Below are 22,093 nucleotides of genomic sequence, written 5' to 3'. Positions count from 1 at the left end.
AGAGACATGACCTGTGAAATGGATCTGTGCCCCTTCTGGCTGGTAAAAGGCTGTGAAGACCAGCTACACCAACCATTAACAGAAATACTTAATGCCTCCTTCAGAGAAGCGCATCTGCCAAACACCTTGAAAAATGCAGTTCACCGCGGCCTCAAGAAGCCGAATCTTGTCCCTGAAGACCTCTCCAGTAACTGTCCCATCTCCAACCTCCCATTCATGGACAAAGTAACTGAGAAAATAGTAACCATCAAGCTCCAGTGTCAGCCAGTATTCCGGATGCCTGCTACCAAGGGTTCAAATCAGGGTACAACATAGTGGCACTAAAAGACCACCTTCTTATGGCTGTGAACACAGGCTACTGAACCTATTTGCAGCCTTTGACAAAGTGTACCCTAAGGTATTATTAACATGCCTACATGACGTAGCAGTTGTAGATGGCCCAACAGAATATTGGCTCCATTCCTTCCTCTCCAGCAGAACTTAGGAAGTGGTGGTGAATAACTACTCCTTCTCTCTGAAAGAATCCATAGTATTCCTTCTTCTCTTCAGTACCCATATCAGACTGAGAGAGAGCTAGCAAGATGCCCTTGGCCCAGCTGCCAGTAGAATGCTGATGATACTCAGCTATATATATCCTGTTCTAAGCTGATGCAACCACTGCCACTACTGATGTGTCAGAAGGCCTAGGAGAAATCAATTTTTTGATGAAGAATGGTTGGCTCAAGATGAACCCAGGCAAGACTGAAGCAATGCTGGTCAGAAAGAGGAAACACTCAGCAGAACTAGTCGAGGCATAGCCTTCATCTTCCAGTGAAAGTATACATCCTGTGGACATGGTCACTGGAGGGGCCACACAGAATGCTCAGTCAGGGCAAACTATAAAGAATGAGGGAAACAATCCCCAAACTGGTGGTTATTCTAATAAGTAGATTCACCAAGTCAGCAACTAAGCAACTTCTGAAATATCTTACAAAATACCCAGAAGCCAAAAATACAGCTCCCTTAAAGCGATCCAGCCCTGGGCTTCCTCCCAGAAGCCAAGTTAAATATGATGAGAATTACTGAAAATCTTGTTCTCTTGGGATTAGTAGAACGTTATAGATGGCGATCGAACACATTACCCACCAGGTCTATAAGTATTTCAGATTTTACCCTGTCATAAATGGATAGTTAAAAGTTAATGGAACAGAAGTACTTCATATCTCTCTTGCCTGTAAAGGGTTAACAAGATCAGTGAGCCAGGCTGTCACCTGACCAGAGGACCAGTCAGGGGACAGGATACTTTCAAATCTTGAAGGAGGGAAGTTTTTGTGTGTGCTGTTAGTTTTTGGTTGTTGTTCACTCTGGGGGCTCAGAGGGACCAGACGTGCAACCAGGTTTCTCTCCAATCTCTCCGATACAGGCTCTTATAAGTTCAGAATAGTGAGTACTAGGTAGATAAGGCAAGTTAGGCTTATGTTTGTTGTCTTTATTTGCGAATGTGTATTTGGCTGGAAGGAGTTCAAATTTTGTATTTTGCTGAAAGGATTTTAATTTGTACTTGTATACTTAGGCTGGGAGGGCATTCCCAGTGTCTATAGCTGAAAGACCCTGTACCTTTTCCATTTTAAATTTATAAAGATAATTTTTACTGTTTTTTCTTTCTTTAATTAAAAGCTTTTCTTGTTTAAGAACCTGATTGTTGGTTTTTTTATTCTGGTGAGACCCCAGGGGACTGGATCTGGATCCACCAGGGAATTGGTGGGGAGAAAGGAGGGAAGGGGGAGAGAGAGGTTAATTTCTCTCTGTGTTAGGATTACTTTCTCTCTCAGGGAGAGTCTGGGAGGGAGAGAGAGAAGGAGAGGGGAAGGTGAATTTTCCTCTCTGTTTTAAGATTCAAGGAGTTTGAATCACAGTGATCTTCCAGGGTAACCCAGGGAGGTGAAGTCTGGGAGAGGCAGTGGTGAGGGAAAGGGTTTACTTTCCTTGTATTAAGATCCAGAGGGACTGGGTCTTGGGGGTCCCCGGGCAAGGTTTTGGGGGGGACCAGAGTGTACCAGGCACTGGGATTCCTGGTTGGTGGCAATGCTACAAGTACTAAGCTGGTAATTAAGCTTAGAGGAGTTCATGCTGGTACCCCATCTTTTGGACGCTAAGGTTCAGAGTGGGGAATTATACCATGACATACCCAAATGCACACTTACAGCCAATTCTTATTAACTAAGATTTATGAAAAAGAAAAGAGAGAATTATGGTAGTTAAAGAGCGTTATGCATACAGATATGCATAAAGTTCTTAGGTCAGTTTCATAGGTAGTGATGGTGAGCTGTTGATTTGTAGAAAGTTCTTCCAGAATCAATTCCATAGGTCATAATCCAGTAGGCAGTCCATGTGCAGAATCTGTTTAAATTGTTCCATGAGAAATAGTAGGGTAATCAGACTGGAGCTGGAGACCTCAGTCTTGTGACTCAAATTTCCCCTGGTAAAGTTCAAGCAGACTTGAGATGACAGGATCAGGCCCTAGAGTTCTTTTATAGATCTCTGCAGGGCCAGTGCAACCCATTAGGCAACCTAGGTGGTCACCTAGGGCGCTAACATTTGGGGGGGTGGTGACCGCGGTGGCCGGATCTTTGGCCGCCCCGGTCGTCGTCGGTATTTCGGGGGCAGCAAAAAAGTTGGCGGCACTCCTGGATCTCTGGCAGGCTACTATAGTCTGTTGACACAGATAGCACAGTGGGCATTGCTTGGATGAAGAATAGGTAATATAAATGGTTACTTTGAAGTCAATTCCTATTTCCTGTGTATATACAGATAATTAGTTGATTGATTAGCATAAGGCAATTTGCCGTTCAAAGGTTCACAGATAATTTACTATAAACTTCAAAAAGAAATTAAAAAATGATTTTGTTTTATCTAAGTTTTACCTAATTGCTAATGTTCCTTTTTGATCACTGAATCAATAGAATATAGTAATGAAATATTATGGACAGGAACCAAAGTTTAGCTTCTACATGCTAATTAGACAACATTGTTAAACTCCTAACAGATATAGGTAAACATAGATAAATACAATCAGGGATTGTCTGTATTCTGGCTAACTCAGCAGTTCTACGATCGATGCAGCAGTGTCGATTTAGTGAGTCTGGTGAAGACAAGCTAAGTGCATTAATGGCTATTAGCCAGGATGGGTAAGGAATGGTGTTCCTAGCCTCTGTTTGTCACAGGATGATGATGGACGGCAGGAGAGAGATCACTCAGTCATTACCTGTTAGATTCACTCCCTCTGGGGCACCTGTCATTGACCACTGTCGGTAGACAGGATACTGGGCTGGATGGACCGTTGGTCTGACCCAGTACGACTGTTCTTATGTTCTTATGATGGCAGAGCACTCTCCTTTGGACATCTGTACTCACCTTCCACCTCTCAGGGAAGTGAAGTCGGTGGGAGAGCATTTCCTGTCAACATAGTGCGGTGTAGACATTGCTGTAAATCGACTAAATCACATCAACTTCAATTACATAACATATGTAACTGAAGTAGTGTAACTTAAGTAGACTTACAGCTTTAGTGTAGACCAGTATTTACCTTTAACTCTCTAACAATACAGAACTCTCGTCCATTTAACATGGCTTTGATAACTATCTGCAAGGAATGGTCCTGTTTACCGTTTCGGTACTTCCCTAATATGTCCTTAAAGGTTGATCTTTAGGCTGCTTTAGCCTGCTGGTTGCCTAACCCTCACTAGCTCAGTGTCAAACATCACTGTTCATCAAAGTGGTATGATGTTGTTGGATCCTGCTCAACTCTGCATTAAGCTTGCATGACCAGTTAGCATCAAGTCCCCATTTTCAAAGCAATAAATGGATCAAGTTCTAGGTACATTAAAGACTGAATTTTAATCTGTGAACCACAGTGACAGCTATGTTTTTCTGGGACACAAAGCCCAGGATGAGGCATGTGAGAGCTGGGGCCAAAGCATTGCTGGTGAAGGGGATCTGGCTAAGGAACAAACTTCCTGAAGAGAACAGGCAAATCCAGAGTTTATCCTTAGGAACTGCTGCAAAACCTTTGTCTTTGAGAGAGCCTTTCAGCCATAAGAATGACACAACACTGACACCCTCTTCAACCCAATAAACCTTTGCTAACCAGAGGGGAAGAAATAGGGAACCACAAACCCTACCCCAAGCAGATTTGTTACCCTGAAAAAGGGAAAGTACCAAAGACTCCGTGAAGTTTGCTAGGGACTTCACTGTTGCTATTGGTTTTACGTGGAAGGCACTCAGATACTACAGTGATGGGTAGCTGTATAAAACTCTAAAATAGATATTGGGATGTGTGATAACTTCAGTACTTTCCTTAATGTTGTAAGTTTACTCTGCTGTACTGAGCCAAATATTTAGGGGTGATTAAATGATATCAGATACATACTCCTAGCTACAAGAGATTCATTGATTCTGCCAGCCTCTGCAGTAATGCAAACAATAGCATGCTTCTCTGTGCTGTTACATTTTATTTGTATAGTTTCCTACACAAGGGTGGGCTGCGTAATTTGTTTATGTACAACATATGATATTTTTAAAAGAGCCAGTAACACAGAACAAATAGTATTACAAAACTGCTGCTTGGTGTTAGCGCTAGCTAGTATGCATGTCTCTTAAATTCTTCCAGAAATCTATTAGGTTAATTTATAATTCATATATGAAATGTTTCTAAATATTTAGGCTTCTCCCTGTCCCACTGAAATAATTAGGTGCAGGATCGGACCTTTAAAGCATTTGCTTCTATTTGTAAATAAATACATAACCTGTGTTACGTCACATTTCTTGTGTTTGTATGATTATGTAAGGAAAGATTCTATTATAATGCTCATGGTGGAACAAGGCAACCCTTATTTCCAAAACAGAAAGTGAATTGATTTTTTTTTAAATTTAACAAATAGCTACTGAGCCATGCCTATTAGATTTCATACATTTTCTGTCACAGCAATCTGCATTTATTGTTGTTATAATCTCACGTTGTAATGTAATGACAATAAAATGATTTCCGTGCAAGTCTAGAGAGACTCTGTGCTAGTACTGTTAAAATGTGCTTGCTAAGTCAAAATGATTGCAGACATGTGGAGACTATGTTTATGTAATTATTATGTTTTAGCAATACGAGATTACCACAGGAAACAACCAATTCCAGCCTAGGTAGACTTCTCATTACAAGACTATTATAATGACACAATGACAGAAGTGCAGGTTCCAGATGGGAAACCAACAAAGGTCCAAATCCTGCCATTGGTATTCAGGCAAAATGTCTGTTGAATTCAGTGGAGGCTTTATTGGGTAAGGACTGCGGGATTTATTCTTAGTCTGTTTACCAGTGGGCCCCATTGCTCTCAGTCATACCTCTAGGGACAGTAACAACTGCACTAGTGTTTCGTAGCAGACTAAACATGAGGATGATATTTTGTGCACTGTACAGTCGATTGCTGTAAAGGTTCACCTAGAGTTACTATCATAAACTCTAGGTAGCTGTTTCAAGATGATAATGAAAACTGCAGTCCTTAGTTGTACGTTATATTGAGAAATAATAGTTGCTCTATCCAAATGTGTATACGCTCATTTAATTTTCAGAGACCATCATTTCTGTGTTTATACTGCAGCACAATAGGATTCTGGCCCATGACGAAGGCTCTCAGGTGCTACCATAGTACAAAGAATAATTTCAGAACAGTTTTTAGAAATTCCCATCGTTTCAGTATCTCCAGACCGGAGCTTGCCTCTTCTCTCTTTCTCTCAGTGGGAGTGGACATTTTACTGCTGCTTTCTGGAAGCAAGTTAGGATTCAGGAAATGCAGCCTGCCATTGGCACAAGTAGGAAGTGCACATTCAAGACATATTATTTTAGCTGCTATACTAGTAACTATATGTATTTTTAAAAAGATTAGAGCAAACCTAATAATTCTGGTAAAGCTCTGATTAATTCATTTCCTGTGCCTGCTCCCTCAGTTTGATAAGTTGGCAGCTTCCTGCAAAATTTGATTTTAAATTATTATTTTTCATTCTATTTAACACAACTTGTTTCTTTAGTGATTTACTCTTCTTTCTAATTAGTGGTAGTGATTAGAATGATATTATGAAGTAGTTTTCCTTCAGAAATTCAGTGCTTTCTACTCTGAGGTACAAATGCTGTTTCTGGCTCTGTACTCAGCAGAATCGTGGAAGCTGGGATGGGGAAGGAATCCTTTACCCCAGACTTCAGATCAGCATTTAAGTTGTTCCATGGCTGTTAGTGCCACCTCAAAGAGGCACTTGGGAGATATGTGATTTTTAGATCTATCTATTTCCTTCTCCAACTCCTCTTTGACACGAGGTCTCAGGGAATGGAAGTGTCTCTGTGTGTCTTGGAGGACTCCATCCATTGTAGGGGTTGGGGAGCTCAGGGAGTGTCCTCTAATTTTCTTACCTAGGTTGGGAAAACCTACAATGAATTGAGTAGAGCTGACCAAAGGATGACAGTTCTGTTTTTTGTGGCAACTTTCAAGCTTTCAAAATTTGTTTTCATTCCGCATTTGGAACAAAATCAACACATTTTGAATGTTTTGGCAAAAATGTTTGTATTGAAATGTCCATTTTCAGACCAAAACTGAGTTTTTCAATTCAGGAAGAAGGGTAGAGGGAGATGTGGCCCTGATGGTCAGGGCGTTGGCCTGGGATATGGAAGACCCAAGTGCAAGTCCCTCTTCCGCTTAATTCAGAGTTGAATTTTTCATCCTAGATCACTCTGAATCAGGCATAGCAAGGGTCTCCCACATCCCAGGCCAGTGCTCTAACCCCTAGGCTACAGAGTGTGAGGGGAATGTCTTTCTCTCCCTTGATGAAAACGTTGATGAAATGATATTTTTCTGAAAATGTTCCAACCAGCCTTAGAATTGAGTCCTCAAAAGACAGACACTTCTATTCAGAGTTGTTTCCATTCTGGTTTCTAACATGCCAAAAAAATTGGAATATTTGTCAGAATTTGAGAAGTCAATAGCTGCAGTCCCTTGAATATTCAACAGCATTTTTCTCCTTCTATCTCCCAGTTCCATTCTTCACAGTATTTTTTGTGTGTATGTATATCTCACAATGTAATATAATGTAACTAAAATGACTTTCATTTTAGGCTACGGAGATTATATACATATACATTCCTTAATAACGCCTGAGTATTGGCCAACACTTGGATCAGATTCTTCATCCTCTATTCTCTTTGAGTAGTACATACTCATGGGAGTAGACCCATTGAAGTCAAGAGAGTAAGTGCTATTCATCGTGAGTCAGGCTGCAGAAGAGAGTCCTTACTGTCAGTTGGAAAGGCAGGTCAAGCTAGGAAAGAAAGTTACTCCTTCGAAGGGAGTGCTATCGGTCATGTACACTATAAAATTAGGCCTACTTAATTTAGGTCAAGCTACAGCGACCGCAGTAGTTCAATCAGCTGTTGATGTCCACACTACCCTCCAGCCAGTGGCGCGCGTCCGCACAAGGAGTGCTTGCGCTGGCTGAAGAGGGGCATTGTGGGGCACTGACAGCCACATGAGTCTCACAGCTGAAGCTCCCCCCTTGTCAATTTCATGTTGCTATTGTCTCAGAAGAGCTCTGGGGGGAACTGGGCTCGGAGCAGAGACCCTGGGCAGCAGCTCACTGGGAGTCAAGGGTCTGGGGGGCAGCAGAGCTCCTCGCAGGGAGAGGGGAGTCTGGCAGCATCCCACCAGGAGCTGGGAATCTGCGGGGGGAGAGTCCCTGATCCGCCCCAGGGTGACAGCCCAAGCTGAGTCAGGTGCAGGGAGCTGTGAAACTGACAAGATTTTTGCCAACATCTGATGTAAGTAGTGCAGTCTATACAGACACTGTGTCACCCTAACTACACCAGCATAAGCCCTACGCCTCTCATGGAGGTGCAGTTACTATGTCGTAGGGCACTTACAACAGCGGGAGAAAAGCTGTAGTGTAGACACTGACATAGTTAGGCCAACGTCAACTGCTAAACTAACTCTGTAGTGTAGGCTAAGCCCTAGAAAAGTACAGGTTGTGATTGCATTCATTAATACTTTTACTGATGTTCAGACTATGCATGACCATGTATATAAATCTCATTGTCTTACCTAAGAGAAGAAACATGTTTTCACAGAAATGAACTGTATGTACATAAAACATGGTTTTAGTTAATTAAGCCCCCGTTCGGCAAAGCTCATAAGCAGAAGCTTAACTTAAAGTCTGTCAGTGGTCCCAGTGACTTCCTTGGGACTACTAACAGTTTAAAGTTAAGCACATGCTCTTTGCTGGATTGTGGTCTTAATTGCTGTTTGTAGAGTTAGTTTATATATATGAATTAGCTATGGTACCATCAGGTGTTATCAAGGTGAGTATATCATTATAGCATGCTAGAATTATGGTATTCATGAAAGTCAATACAGAAGGTAACAGGATGGTGATTAAGATTTCACCCCAATCAGAACATTAAATTAATTATATTTTCCACAATTCTTAATTGAGGATTGTGGGTTTCTAAAACGGCTTTAGCTAGCAATTAACTGACGTCAATGAGAGTTACTTATATCTTGCAGGAAGAGAGCCCACTGAATGATCTTGGACAAGTCACTTAAAATGTGAATACTTCACTTAAAGTGTGAATTTGTGAAGTAATTATAGAGCCTCTGACAGAAGGTGCTATAGAAGCTTGTACTTTTATTTCTTTTAGGTTTGCATATATGCAGTAATACAAAATCTTAAAAGTCAACAGATTAATCTCTGCTACAAGAAGAATTCAACATTGGAGCAGATAATTCTAGGTTTTGTTTGGCAGAAATCAGCAATAGCACCCACAGGCTATAAGCAGGGCCAGCTCCAGGCCCCAACTTGGCGTGGCATGCTGCGGGGGGCGCTCTGCCGGTTGCTGGGAGGGCAGCAGGCGGCTCCAGTGGATCTCCCGCAGGCATCCCTGCGGAGGGTCCGCTGGTCCCGCGGCTTCGGTGGAGCATCCGCAGGCATGCCTGCGGGAGGTCCACCGGAGCCGCGGGACCAGCGGACCCTCCGCAGCCACGTCTGCGGGAGATCCACCGGAGCTGTGGGACCGGCGAGCAGCAGAGCGCCCCCTGCGGCATGCCGCCGTGCTTGGGGCGGCCAAATGGCTAGAGCCGGCCCTGGCTATAAGTGGATCATACACATAAACATGGGTCTTCACAGAGGTCAGGCCAGATTAGTTGAGATTAATCTAATATATCTGTGTCAGAAAGGAATCAGCAGAAAATTCATCTTGAAAATCTACATACATATCAAAATAGTTGTCTGAAAGCAAGCAGAAAGGCTGATTCAATGAGAATTGCTTTTGCTGAGTAATATAACATAAGTAAAAATAAAATAGAAAAATGTAGAAAATAACAGGAAAATACCACCTTATAATTGTTAATTAACAATATCTAGTTTTACCATAAGAGCTGCTTTTTTCATTATACTCAGGGCCAGCCTTATGGGTGCACAACCACCCGGGATGCCATGGTCAAGAGGCAAGGAGTGGGCTGGGCTTGGGGTGCAAGGCTGCACAAGGGAGTTTGGGACAGTGGGGGGTAGGAGGAAGGGAATGTAGCCCAGAGAGGCAGCAGAGCCCAGAGGGAATGGATGGGGAGGCAGCAGGGGCAATGGGGAGGGGTTGGGGGAGGAAGCAGGGACCAGAGGCGATGGGGTGTGGAGCCAGGCACAATGGGGGGGGGGAGCCCAAGGAGATAGTGGGATCCTGGGGCAATTAGGGCATGGGGATCCTGCAGGGGCCAGGGAATAGGTGGGAGACCAAGGGAGACAGCATGTCCAGGGTGCCAAAATACAAGTTCACCCATGACACTATTTTCCCTATGGCCATCCCTGATTAAATTATAATTACTTGGTCAAACATATTTATAAAAGGTAGTTTCATCAGGCTAAAATGTGCATTTTGCAAAGAAGCTGTTCAAAAAAAAATCATTTGAAAGTATGGTTTTATATGGAGTGTAAATACCCCTGGTTATGCTGCCAGGTTTAGGTTGAATGTGAGAGTGTAGTGTCGGAGAAAAACTTAGTTCTCACTTTTTGGTTGGGTGCAGCAGAGTCAGATACTTTATTTTCTCTTTACAATTGTTTAGAGGGAGGGAGTGCCCTAGGACACAGGGTTGCCCCGGTCCTAGGCAGGTCTCTTTTCAAGTAAACAATTACAGCAAGCATTTATACTTTTTGTTACCTACAATAATGAGCAACAGCTGCATTTTGTTTATACATAGGCTATTTTGTTATCTTATTTTTCTCACTTCTGTTTAGATGCCAATTTACATTCCTTATTATCGACACAAGGTCGCAATGACTTCTCCCACAGTTCTTTCCCACTCGCTTCACACAGTCTTATCAACACAAGATTGCAACAACTTCTCCCACAGTTCTTTCTCACTCGCTTCACACAATCCTCGCTTCTACAAATCACACGTTATTAGGGTTACAGCTAGCCTGACTCTTGCTAACGGAGACTGTCATGCATTGAAATCCCTGTCAGTTCTTGCTCTACTTCCACAGTAGTTTTTTAGTGGGAAGAAAAAAACAGCAAGAAAAGGACTAAAATTTAAGACAATCATCTTACTCTCTTTGCCTAGGCTATAGGAATGACAAGAATCACTCAGGTCATTGAATCTTTTCCAAAATGGCGGGCTGGTCTGCAGAACACCAACTCTAATCAACAACATTCAATTAATGATGTCAGACAACTTGATTTTAATTACAACCAACCACAGTTACCGAAAGAGAGAGGTGTTTTGCTTTTAATGATTCACACAAGTGCAGTCCCCTTCGAAATCTTATCCTTCGTGACTTTATTTGACAAATACCAGCTCATTATATTAATAAATTAGGAGTCTGTCTTAGCAGAGTGACTCTGTACTGTTGCAAACAAGTCAACACAATGACCCACCTGGAGCACTATTATTGTAATCCCATGTTATGGAAATATCCCAAAGTAATGTTTTATATTAAGTCTACCATATACAGCACAACCCCTTCTGCTGACATTTACTCTTTAAATCCATAGTAGAACAGTCCTTTCTAATTGGAATTTTCATACAGCGTCTGCTTATACACAGGACATACAAATACAGTAAATCAACCAGATCTGTCTCTTAAAGTTGGCCAAGTTTCATAACTAGGTTAACCACAGTCACTGAAAACTCTTTATATAGTGTCAGTCGCTAATCTGTTGAACCTGGTATTTGATGCTTAGATTGAAACACTATGGGTAGCTCTTTGTCGCTATGAAATGGGGTTACTGTCGTACTTTGTTTAGCCCTAAAGATCAGAAATCTATATATTAGTAACCCCTTTGATATCTAGGCCTCAATGCCCTTTTGACTTTGTTCTTCTGTCACGTTAACAGAAAGTTAAACACAAAAAATCTGCTCTTAGGGCTTTACCAGTAACAGACCCATCTTTATGATATTATTCACTAAAAGGGAGACAGAAAGGGAAAGACCTCTCTCTTTAATCAATAATGTGTGCTCCAGTTAGTCCTATCCTCTGGGCATCATTAAACATGTATTTTGTTTCATAACTCATGATTTTATTTGACTAGGAATTATAACTACATATCCTCAAGCCTTTGCAGCTAGCATCAGGCAGATCTAACTTGAACTGGATAGTCAGCCTTGTTTAGTGTTAATACGGGAAGTAAACTTAAAAAGAGAGGGAGGGAGAGAGAGAGTTGCTGCTAATTCTAACCTGTAGAGATTCAGGTGACATTTTTACAGTTTGGAAACCTCTGACATGGTGCAGTTGTAGGTAGTAGCCTTAACAAATATCATAGTCACTGCCCATTTAATGTCTAAAGGAATAACATAAAATTGTTTAATCAAAATTAGCTGAAGAAAAATAATATTGTAGGTTCAGCCATATAAAAGAAATGCTAGTTTAATCACCTCAGATAACAATATTTTCCCAGTGAGGCTTGGGAGTAGAACTGGATCTGAGTTTCTGCTGTAGGAATTCCTGCTGTTCAGGAGCCAAATTCCACTCTCAGGGTACGTCTACACTATGGGATTATTCCGATTTTACATAAACCGATTTTATAAAACAGATTGTATAAAGTCGAGTGCATGCAGCCACACTAAGCACATTAATTCGGCGGTGTGCGTCCATGGTCCGAGGCTAGCGTTGATTTCCGGAGCGTTGCACTGTGGGTAGCTATTCCATAGCTATCCCATAGTTCCCGCAGTCTCCCCCGCCCCTTAGAATTCTGGGGTGAGAGCCCAGTGACTGATGGGGCAAAAATCATTGTCGCGGGTGGTTCTGGGTAAATGTCGTCAGTCATTCCTTCCTCCGGGAAAGCAACAGCAGACAATCATTTCACGCCCTTTTTCCCTGGATTGCCCTGGCAGACGCCATAGCACGGCAACCATGGAGCCCGTTCAGCTTTTTTTTTTTACAGTCACCATATGTGTACGGGATGCCGCAGACAGAGGCGATACTCCAGCGCTACACAGCAGCATTCATTTGCTTTTGCATGATAGCAGAGATGGTTACCAGTCATTCTGTACCGTCTGCTGCCAGTGTAATTTGGCAATGAGATGACGGTTATCTGTCCTTCTGTGCTGTCTGCTGCTATCATGGGTGCCCCTGTTTGAGATCGGCCGGGGGCGCAAAAGCAAAACTGGGTGGTTTCTAAAAATAGAGTCAGTCTTGCCTAGAATATGGGGCAAATGTACTAGAGAAGCAGTGTATCAGAGAGTACAGCTGCTCTATGTCAGATCCCGCAGAAATGATGAGCTACATGCCATTCACGGGGGGTGCCCTTGCAACAACCCCACCCGTTGCTTCCCTCCTCCCCCAACCTTCCTGGGCTAACATGGCAGTGTCCCCCCCATTTGTGTCATGAAGTAATAAAGAATGCAGGAATAAGAAACACTGAGTTTTTAGTGACATAAAATGAGGGGGAGGCAGCCTCCTGGTGCTATGATAGTCCAGGCAGGACATTAAGCAGTGTGGGGGAGAGGAGCCCAGCATCCCACTGCTATGATAGTCCAGGCAGTACAGAATCTTTTCTTTTCACATGAAAGGGAGGGGGCTGATTGAAGCTCAGCCCCCAGTTGCTATGATGAAGACGGTTACCAGCCGTTCTGTACCATCTACTGGGAATGACCGGGAGTCATTCCTATTTTCACCCAGGTGCCCCTGGCCAGCCTCACCTGAAGCCAGCCAGGAGCACTCACGGGTTGAAAAGAAGGACGGTTACCAGTCCTACTGCACCGTCTGCCACCGGGGAGAGGAGAGGAGTGGATACTTTTCTTCACTGCTTCAGCATCGCATCTACCAGCAGCATTCAGCACAGGGTGACATTGAAAGAAGTCAAGAAATGATTTCTTTCCCTTTTCTTTCACGTGGGGGGAGGAGTAAATTGACGAGCTATTCCCTGAACCACGCTGGACAATGTGTTTGAACCTACAGGCTTTGGGAGCTCAGCCAAGAATGCAAATACTTTTCGGAGACTGCTGGGGACTGTGGGATAGCTGGAGTCCTTAGTACCCCCTCCCTCCCTCCATGAGCGTCCATTTGAGTCTGTGGCTTCCCGTTACGCTTGTCACGCAGCACTGTGTAGCCTGTAGATTTTTTTTTCAAACGCTTTGGCATTTCGTCTTCTGTAACAGAGCTTTGATAGAACAGATTTGTCTACCCATACAGCAGTCAGATTCAGTATCTCCCGTACGGTCCATGCTGGGGCTCTTTTTGGATTTGGGACTGCATTGCCACCCGTGCTGATCAGAGCTCCACACTGGGCAAACAGGAAATTAAAATCAAAATTTCACGGGGCTTTTCCTGTTTACTAGGCCACTGTATCTGAGCTGAGATTGCTGTCCAGAGTGGTCGCAGTGGTGCACTGTGGGATACCACCCGGAGGCCAATACCATTGATTTGCAGCTACACTAACCCTAATCCAATATGGTAATATCAATTTTAGCGCTACTTCTCTCGTCGGGGAGGAGTACAGAAACCAATTTAAAGAGCCCTTTATATCGATATAAAGGGCCTTGTAGTGTGGATGGGTACAGCGTTAAATCGGTTTAATGCTGCTGAAATCGGTTTAAACGCGTAGTGTAGACCAGGCCTCAGTTACACTACTGTAAATCCAGAGGAACTGCAATGTAGTTATTCCACGTTTACACCAATGTAACTGAGATCAGAATTTGACCTCAGGTTTCTAAAATAGGTGGAGATTGTCCCCCCAAAATCTTCACACAGTAGGGCAAACAAGGTGTCCAAACATAGGCACATTCGTGGGCTTGGAAAGGGTATATTCAATCTTGGAGGATACTACTTTCCATTTAAAAAAAAAATTATCAGGCAAGTAATATTCAGCCTTGATGCCAAGTATGTTCAGCTGGTGGCTCAAGCTGACAAAATGTGACAGCTGCTGGGGAGCAGAGAATCCTAAATGAACATACAGTGGTTGCTATTAAAAAGGAAACATTTGTCTTAATGGGATATTGCGTTACCACAATAAAGTGTGATGTTTTCCTTTAACTGGAATGAGAATTTTTTTACATATCTTGATATAAATTTAACTTTGAATTTATCATTATTTCCTATGCCAACCACCATACTAGAAATGACAGTCAAAGAGAAAGGGGACTAGGACACAAGGGTCAGAACTCACAAATAATGTCAGACAATGACATGACAGGGTGCTAAATATGGTAGAAATGCTGCTAGGGTACTGGATGGCTCGGGGGTGAGTAACGGAAGTGTCACCTTTCTCCTCTAGCGCAACTAGTGGACTCCATCCCAACTCCAAAACTCCTTCCGCACATTTGGTGCCAAAAGCCCCAACTGCCTCCTGCCTAATCGACAGACTGTCCGGCTTTTATAATGCTGCTGCTTTTTGTCAATGTGAAAATCTGCACCACACTGAAAACTGAAAGTGTGTGAACAGTTTTAAATAATTGACGTTAACGAGAATATAAACATAGTTGTGCCAATTGCATTTTTCATTTCCCTATGTAATCTGATAAAAATTTCCTTACTGGAATGTATTTGGATCTGCTATTGAGTTTCCAGCCAGCTGTAGAATCTAGGGGTCCTTCTGGCAGAATTCAGGTCCAGCTTTCTGCCAGTTACACAGGCCCTTGCCTAAAGTGGCTCAGAACACCAGAAAGATTTTGGCAAATATTTGGTGAAATTCACAGCCACAAAAGGGAATGGAGGGGACATGGACTAATGAAGACACAGTGAAAGAACTGGGCCAAATGGAACGACAATAACTGCTATGGGGTGTAAATGCCAAAGTCAAAGAGGAATTGTTTAGGGTTTCCTTTTATCAGCTCCATTAAGTCTAAACTTATTTTCCTTGCCCTCAGGTCCCTACGTATCTGTGCCCCTGTCTACGTATCTGATCTTGTTTCATATTGGTTCTCCCCACCATCACACAGCTCTTTCTTCACTTAGGCTGCATCTACACTGTGAACTAGGGATGTGATTTCCAGCTCGCATAGATGTACTCATGTTAGCGCTCATTGCACTAGCATGCTAAAAATAGCAGAGCTGTGGTAGCACAGACAGTGCGCTAGAAGCCCAGAGTACGTACCCATTGGGTTCAACTGGGTTTGAACTCGGGGCTGCTAGCATGTGCTGTTGCTGCCCGTGCTACTTTGACTACTGTTTTTAGCATGCAATCTGGGATGAGAGCTAGCACAAGTATGTCTACGTGAGCAGGGAATCACACCCCTAGCTTGTAGTGTAGACATAACTTCAACCAGCACAACATGCCAGCAACCATGGTCCATTTTTCTGCCTTTCCTACTACCATCTCTTTGCTTTTTTGAGAGCCACCCCCTTTCTGAGCTAGTAGGCAAGTCTGCTATCTTTTCCTTGTTTGAAACACTCCTTACAAGTTCTGTCTATCACTGTTCCTGTAGGATATTAGTGTGCAAAGACATTTATTAATCTTTTTTTTCTTACAAGCAAGCAAAGCATGTTTGTGATTTTTTCCCCACACTTTCCAAACAGCTGTCCTGAATATTAACAATAAGAGTGATCCAGGGGAGGATAACTGGGAGTAATGGTTCAAAAGGAAAATGTAGGCTGAATATCAGAGAAAATTCCCTGCTAGGGAAGTCTGCTAAACTGGGGATAGTTTCCCACAAGGGAGTAAAGGAAACTCCATCTTAAAACTAGACTGGACAAAGAGTTTAAAATATATTGTAAGGAACAATCTACATTGGCATTGGGAGTGAAATTCCTATATTTTATAGGTGCTTTATTGCTTTTTATGCAACTTTTTTCATGTTTTATTTCCCTTCCTCTTTTCCATCAATTGCTTGTTTAGAATCTGGATTCTTTCCTTTTAAAATAAGAAGAAAAATGCCTTCCCTGAGTGGTAAAGTGCAGACCGTGTTGGGCCTTGTGGAGCCAAGTCAGCTTGGCTGCACCATGACCCATGAACACTTGACAATGAACTACAGCTGCTGTTACGTCCCACCTTCTTCAGGCCAAGAAGCTTTGTCTGATGGGCCCATTGAGATGAAGAACTTGTTTTGGATTAAACAGAATCCCTACAGCCATAAAGAGAACCTTCTTCTTTGTCAGGAAACAGATGCTGTAAAGGAAGAGCTATTACATTATAAGGCAGCAGGTGGTGGGACTATAGTGGAAAACACAACCATGGGTATCAGCCGAGATGTAAAGACTTTAAAGAAGCTTGCTGAGGAAACAGAGGTGCACATTATTGCCGGGGCTGGGTTTTATGTGCATGCCACTCATTCTTCCAAGACACAAGCTATGTCAGTGGAGCAGGTAAGTACTAACAAGTGAATAGTGAAATACTGCCTGACTGATAATGTACAGATGCTAGGAGATCAGTGACAGGTCAAGCACAACTTGATAAAAATCTAAATAGACTCTTCTTGAAAATCTGTGCAAACAATGGTAATTGTGTTTGTGTAAGTTGTATCTGCACCCAGTATTGCCACACTGATTTGTCAGCATTTCCATTTTCTTTTAGAAGTTTATTATGACCTAACAGTGAAAAATGACTCCAAGTGTACAGCATCCTGGCACAGCTGTGAAAATTCTTCCTTTTTACAAAATATTGGGATGAAAATAGTCTAATGTCCCCTCTACTTTCCTTGTCCTTCTTTTCAGCTAATCCATCCCAACTAAACACCCAAAAGGGTTTTTAAAAGGAGGTAAATAAATAATTGTGGCACTGACAAGCTATTTGCAACCCATCTCCCTGTTCACTCTGCCTGTCTGTTATATCCTTTTTCCCTACCCTTTGTCTGACTAAGGTCTTTGAGAAGGGACCATCTCTGTGTTTGTACATGCCTAGACAATGGGGTCCTGAGCATGGCTGAGATCCCTACACCTCACCATAATAAATATCCACTCTGCTGTTTTTAAGCTGATATGATGAAGGGAGAGGGGACCTCTCCAAGGCAGAAGAGACCTGAGCATCCCAAAGAGTGTGAATGTATTGATCTGAGCTGAAACTAAAAACATCTGTATTTACAAAAGAGTAAAATTAATCTTAAAAGCATAGAGATAGATACTCAGCAGGTGCTAACTGGCATACTTTCATTGAGGTTAGCATCATTGACCTTAATCATTTATGTCAACTGAGGAGCAGCCTGAAATCATTCGCACTGGTGCCATTTCTCAATAGGTGGGCCAATTTGAATGGATCCATAGAGTAAAAGTTCTCTAACTGTGGTCCATGGACCACTGGTGACTTAGAGAGCGCAGTGTGTGCAATGTTGTTGAAGCTGTGTTGGTCCCATGATATTTGAGACAGAGTGGATGAGGTAATAGCTTGTATTGGACCAACTTGTGTTAGTGAGAGAGACAAGCTTTCAAGCTGTTCTTCAGAGTGCAGTGTAGTCTGCAGTCCATTCCATCAATGCTTAATCCAGTCCAGGATGTTGACAGGTACCTGGTTGAATGTAGATGCCTGCAGTGACTGATCAATGAAAAATGATCAGTGATTCCATAGAGACATTGATATGGACATTGTGGTCTATCTTTTTGTTAGGATACAGTTAAATAAATGGAAAGTTTTGACACTAGGATTAGTTAAACGAGGGAGGGATTTAGTGTCTCCAGCAATCCATGCCATGTTTGCTTAAACTGGACAAGATTTAGGTAAGCTGCATGTTAGGAACATCGCAACACAAATGGTATTCTTCAGACAGCCATAAGGAATTCTAAGAACTGTATTCTGTTGCCCGTTACCCATTCTTGTTAACTGCTCAGTTGTATCCATGAATTGGAAGGTTTACAGTTACAGTGCAGAAGTATTGGGGCAGATGCTCAGCTAGTCTTTGTTGTCATAGCTCTATTAACTTCAGTTTACACCAGCTGAGGATCTACCCCATTGTGTTGTGTGTCCATGTCCAGGGGAGAGAATGAGTAAGAATGAATGACAGATAAACTTGACATGGAGTTTGTTTGTTTGCTGTTGTTCTAGTTTTAAGGTACTAGCTTCTAGGTTAATACAGTAAATTAGCCTTGCCAGACCTTTTTCTCTCCTTGTTTACTTAATTGTTAGTGTGCCCTGAAATCATGATTCCATATTAAACATTCAGAGCCAGATATTTAAAAGTCCTCATCCTCAGTTTTGCACACACAAGTGTGCGCCTGTTTTTGTGAGGGCAAATAATGGCATCAAGAAGTTTAACTACCCAACCATATTTGCAGGTGTCTACATGCCATCATCTGTGCCTGCAGAATTACAGACTGCTTTAAAAAAATTCACCCTGAAAGATTGTTGGCCACATTTTATTCTTGGTTACAAATGGGAAGTCAGTGAAATTACTTCAGATTTACTCTGACATATTTGAGAGCAGGATTTGGCTCGATGGTTCCTCCTCAGGTCTTGACAACTAGAATCTTCCCCCAACTTTAAAGAATTTACAGTTTTGTCCCTTCTCTACTAATATGACATTTATGAACTTTCACCTTGAGGCCTCGTTTAAGCACAGATGTTCCATAGGTTTAAATCATTACAAATATTGGGTGTAGACCAGCCCTTAGTTAAGCCAGTGCAAGCTTTTGTGTGGACGCTCTGGTATTGGTTTAAACCTGGCTTATATTGGTTTAGGTTGCACTTGGCACAAGGTACACTCATGTAAACCAAGCTTAAACCAGTGTAAGAGTGTGTACACAAAGCTGGATATATTTGTATAAACAGATTAAAATCACACCATTAGTTAGACCCCGTGCAACTTTGCATGTAGACCAGAGCTGATACTTTGCAACACAAAGAGTATCATTAACAAAAGGATTTCCTTTTTTTTTTGTTAGCTTACAGACATTATCGTCAACGAGATACTCAGTGGAGCTGATGGAACCAACATCAAGTGTGGTGTTGTAGGAGAAATTGGCTGCTCATGGCCTCTGACTGAGAGTGAAAACAAAGTACTGCAGGCAACAGCGCATGCTCAGTCACAGCTGGGCTGCCCCATTATAATCCATCCTGGCAGGAATAGTGATGCTCCTTTCCAGATTATTCGCATTCTGCAGGAGACTGGGGCGGATATCTCAAAAACAGTCATGTCTCACCTTGACAGGTAACCTAATATGCTACCCTGGTATCACATGTCTGTGGTTTTCCTGGATGTGCTGTCTGGAGATAGTGGAATTTCTGGGAATTACATGGCAGCTTTAGACAGTTGGGTTTATCCAGTGATCAGATATCACTACAAGAAGCCTTGCTTTGTGGTTAGTGATTTCAAGAATACAATAATGCTTATGTAGAATTCAAGAACATAATAATGCTTATGCTTATGAAATCCAAGAAGTTCTGGATCAGGCTTCTAGTCTACAAGCAATCTTGGCCAAAATTTTAAAAAGTCAGATCCTGTGTCGATACGCAGACATCTGAATAAGTAGCCTTGTTTCGAAAGTGCTGGACATTCAGCAGGTCCCAATGATTTAAGTGAGAGCTCCTAGGTGTTCATCCCTTTTAAAAATCAGGTTACTTTCCAAGGACCCAATTCAGGGCACATTGATGCCAATGGAAAGACTTCCTTTGACTCCACTGGACTCTGGATCAGACCCCAAACCAGGTTCTTCAGATTCTGCAAGCAATTTAAAGCAGTACAGCTTAAAAAATCCCAGTTAGATTTTAGATAGGTCCTGTCTTATTACAGAGAGCGATATGTTAGCCCTCTTTAAAACAAAAACAGAAACACAACACAGACATGGCGGGGAAGAGATAGTATCCTGCTCCTTGAATTGAGAAACAGTCCATTTGGCGCACAGCAGGTTTATGTGACCTTGTGTAACTGGCTATCATTTGGCAAATGTCCAAGTATTGATTAATGTGGCTAGCTGCTGAATAATGGAAACTGTTTGTGGTCATATGACTCTCAGCAATTCAATTGTTTGTCCCCATCAAGGGTGTAATATAGACATATAAATTATACCCAACTCTGTTACATTTATTGAAGATTCCTGTCGACTACATGTTCCACAACATTGCAATTCAAGTACAGATTGTATATATACCATAGCCCCAAATTATTCATCCACATTTTGGGTACATTTGATTAATTTTTAAAATAATGCTTTCATGCTATAAAAATAAATAAAAAATCAATTATATACATCACATAATCTCTCCATGTATTAATATGTGATTAATCTTCTATAGATTTATTTCTTGGACTTTCTAAAAAACATATTAACCACTTAATCTGTGGATACAAGCATGCTCAACAACTTGCACGAGCAGTGCCAGGAACTTTTGTAACCACTTCAATAGAATGTAGCAAAACAAATTGTTTTTAAACAGTGCTTGCATCTCCTCTTACTTACACTAGTGTGAATTAGACGTGATTCCATTTCACTGAACAGAGTTACACTGGTGGAAAAAAAACAACAGTATAAGCAAGAGGAGAATCAGGGCCACAAAGTTCTAAGTGCAGCATCAGCTGAACAGCCATTGATACAATTCATGACTGTCATAAACAGATAGTTAAGGGTTAATGTCTCTTTTACTTGTAAAGGGTTAACAAACAGTGAACCTAAAACACTTGACCAGAGGACCAATCAGGAAACAAGATACTTTCAAATCTCGGTGGAGGGAAGCCTTTGTTTGTGTTTTTTGGGTTTTGTTTTGTTTTCTCTGGGTCCTGAAAGGGACTAGACGTGCAACCAGGTTTCTTGCCAATCTCCCTGCTACAGTCTCTTATATATTCAGAATAGTGAGTATTAAGTAGAAAAGGCGGTTATAGTCTTTTGATTGTTTTCTGTATTTGCAAATGTGTATTTTGCTGGACGGATTTTGATTGGTATTTGTGCTGGGGGGAGACTTCTTTCCAATGTGTATAAGCTGAAAGACCCTGTGTCATAAACAGATAGCTAAGGGTTAATGTCTCTTACACCTGGAAAGGAGTAACCTGAAACACCTGACCCGAGGACCAATCAGGAAACAAGACTTTTTCAAATCTGGGTGGAGGGAAGTTTGCGTCTGAGTTCTTTCTTTGTTCTAGTGTTCTGCCTGTACTCTCTCTCGGCTATGAAAGGATTTCTGTCTCCTGCTTTTCTAATCTTTCTGTTTCCAAGTTGTAAGTACAAAGATAGGTTTGGTTTTTTTTGTATTTACATGTGTGTAGTTGCTGGAGTGCTTTGAATTGTATTCTTTTTGAATAAGGCTGTTTATTCAATATTCTTTTAAACAATTGACCCTGTATTTGTCACCTTAATACAGAGAGACCATTTTTATGTATTTTTCTTTCTTTTTACATAAAGCTTTCTTTTTAAGACCTGTTGGAGTTTTTCTTTAGTGGGGAACTCCAGGGAATTAAGTCTGTAGCTCACCAGGGAATTGGTGGGAGGAAGGAGTCAGGGGGGAAAATCTCCGTGTGTTAGATTTACTAGCCTGACTTTGCATACCATCTGGGTGAAGAGGGAAGTACTTGTGTTTCCAGGACTGGAAATAGGGAGGGTGGCGTCCCTCTGTTTAGATTCACGGAGCTTGCTTCTGTGTATCTCTCCAGGAACCCAGGGAGAGAACACCTGGAAGGGAGAAGGGGAGGGAAATGGTTTATTCCCCTTTGTTATAAGACTCAAGGAATTTGGGTCTTGGGGT

At 42.0% G+C, this 22,093-nt stretch overlaps 1 protein-coding gene across 2 annotated transcripts in view; it reads left to right on the top strand.

Annotated features, from left to right (window-relative positions):
• Window positions 1–22,093, top strand: part of PTER (phosphotriesterase related) — a 40,403-nt gene that overhangs the window by 7,743 nt on the left and 10,567 nt on the right. For both annotated transcript variants that reach the window (XM_030550455.1, XM_030550454.1), the window contains exons 2-3: window positions 16,331–16,797; window positions 19,303–19,568. In XM_030550455.1, coding sequence (XP_030406315.1) covers window positions 16,366–16,797; window positions 19,303–19,568 — 698 coding nt within the window. In that variant the 5' untranslated portion in view covers window positions 16,331–16,365. The remainder of the gene's footprint in view (window positions 1–16,330; window positions 16,798–19,302; window positions 19,569–22,093) is intronic.

The sequence above is a fragment of the Gopherus evgoodei genome, chromosome 2 (genome assembly GCF_007399415.2).
Source record: "Gopherus evgoodei ecotype Sinaloan lineage chromosome 2, rGopEvg1_v1.p, whole genome shotgun sequence".
Lineage (NCBI taxonomy): Eukaryota > Metazoa > Chordata > Testudines > Testudinidae > Gopherus > Gopherus evgoodei.
This window is presented reverse-complemented; position numbering and strand designations above follow the sequence as displayed.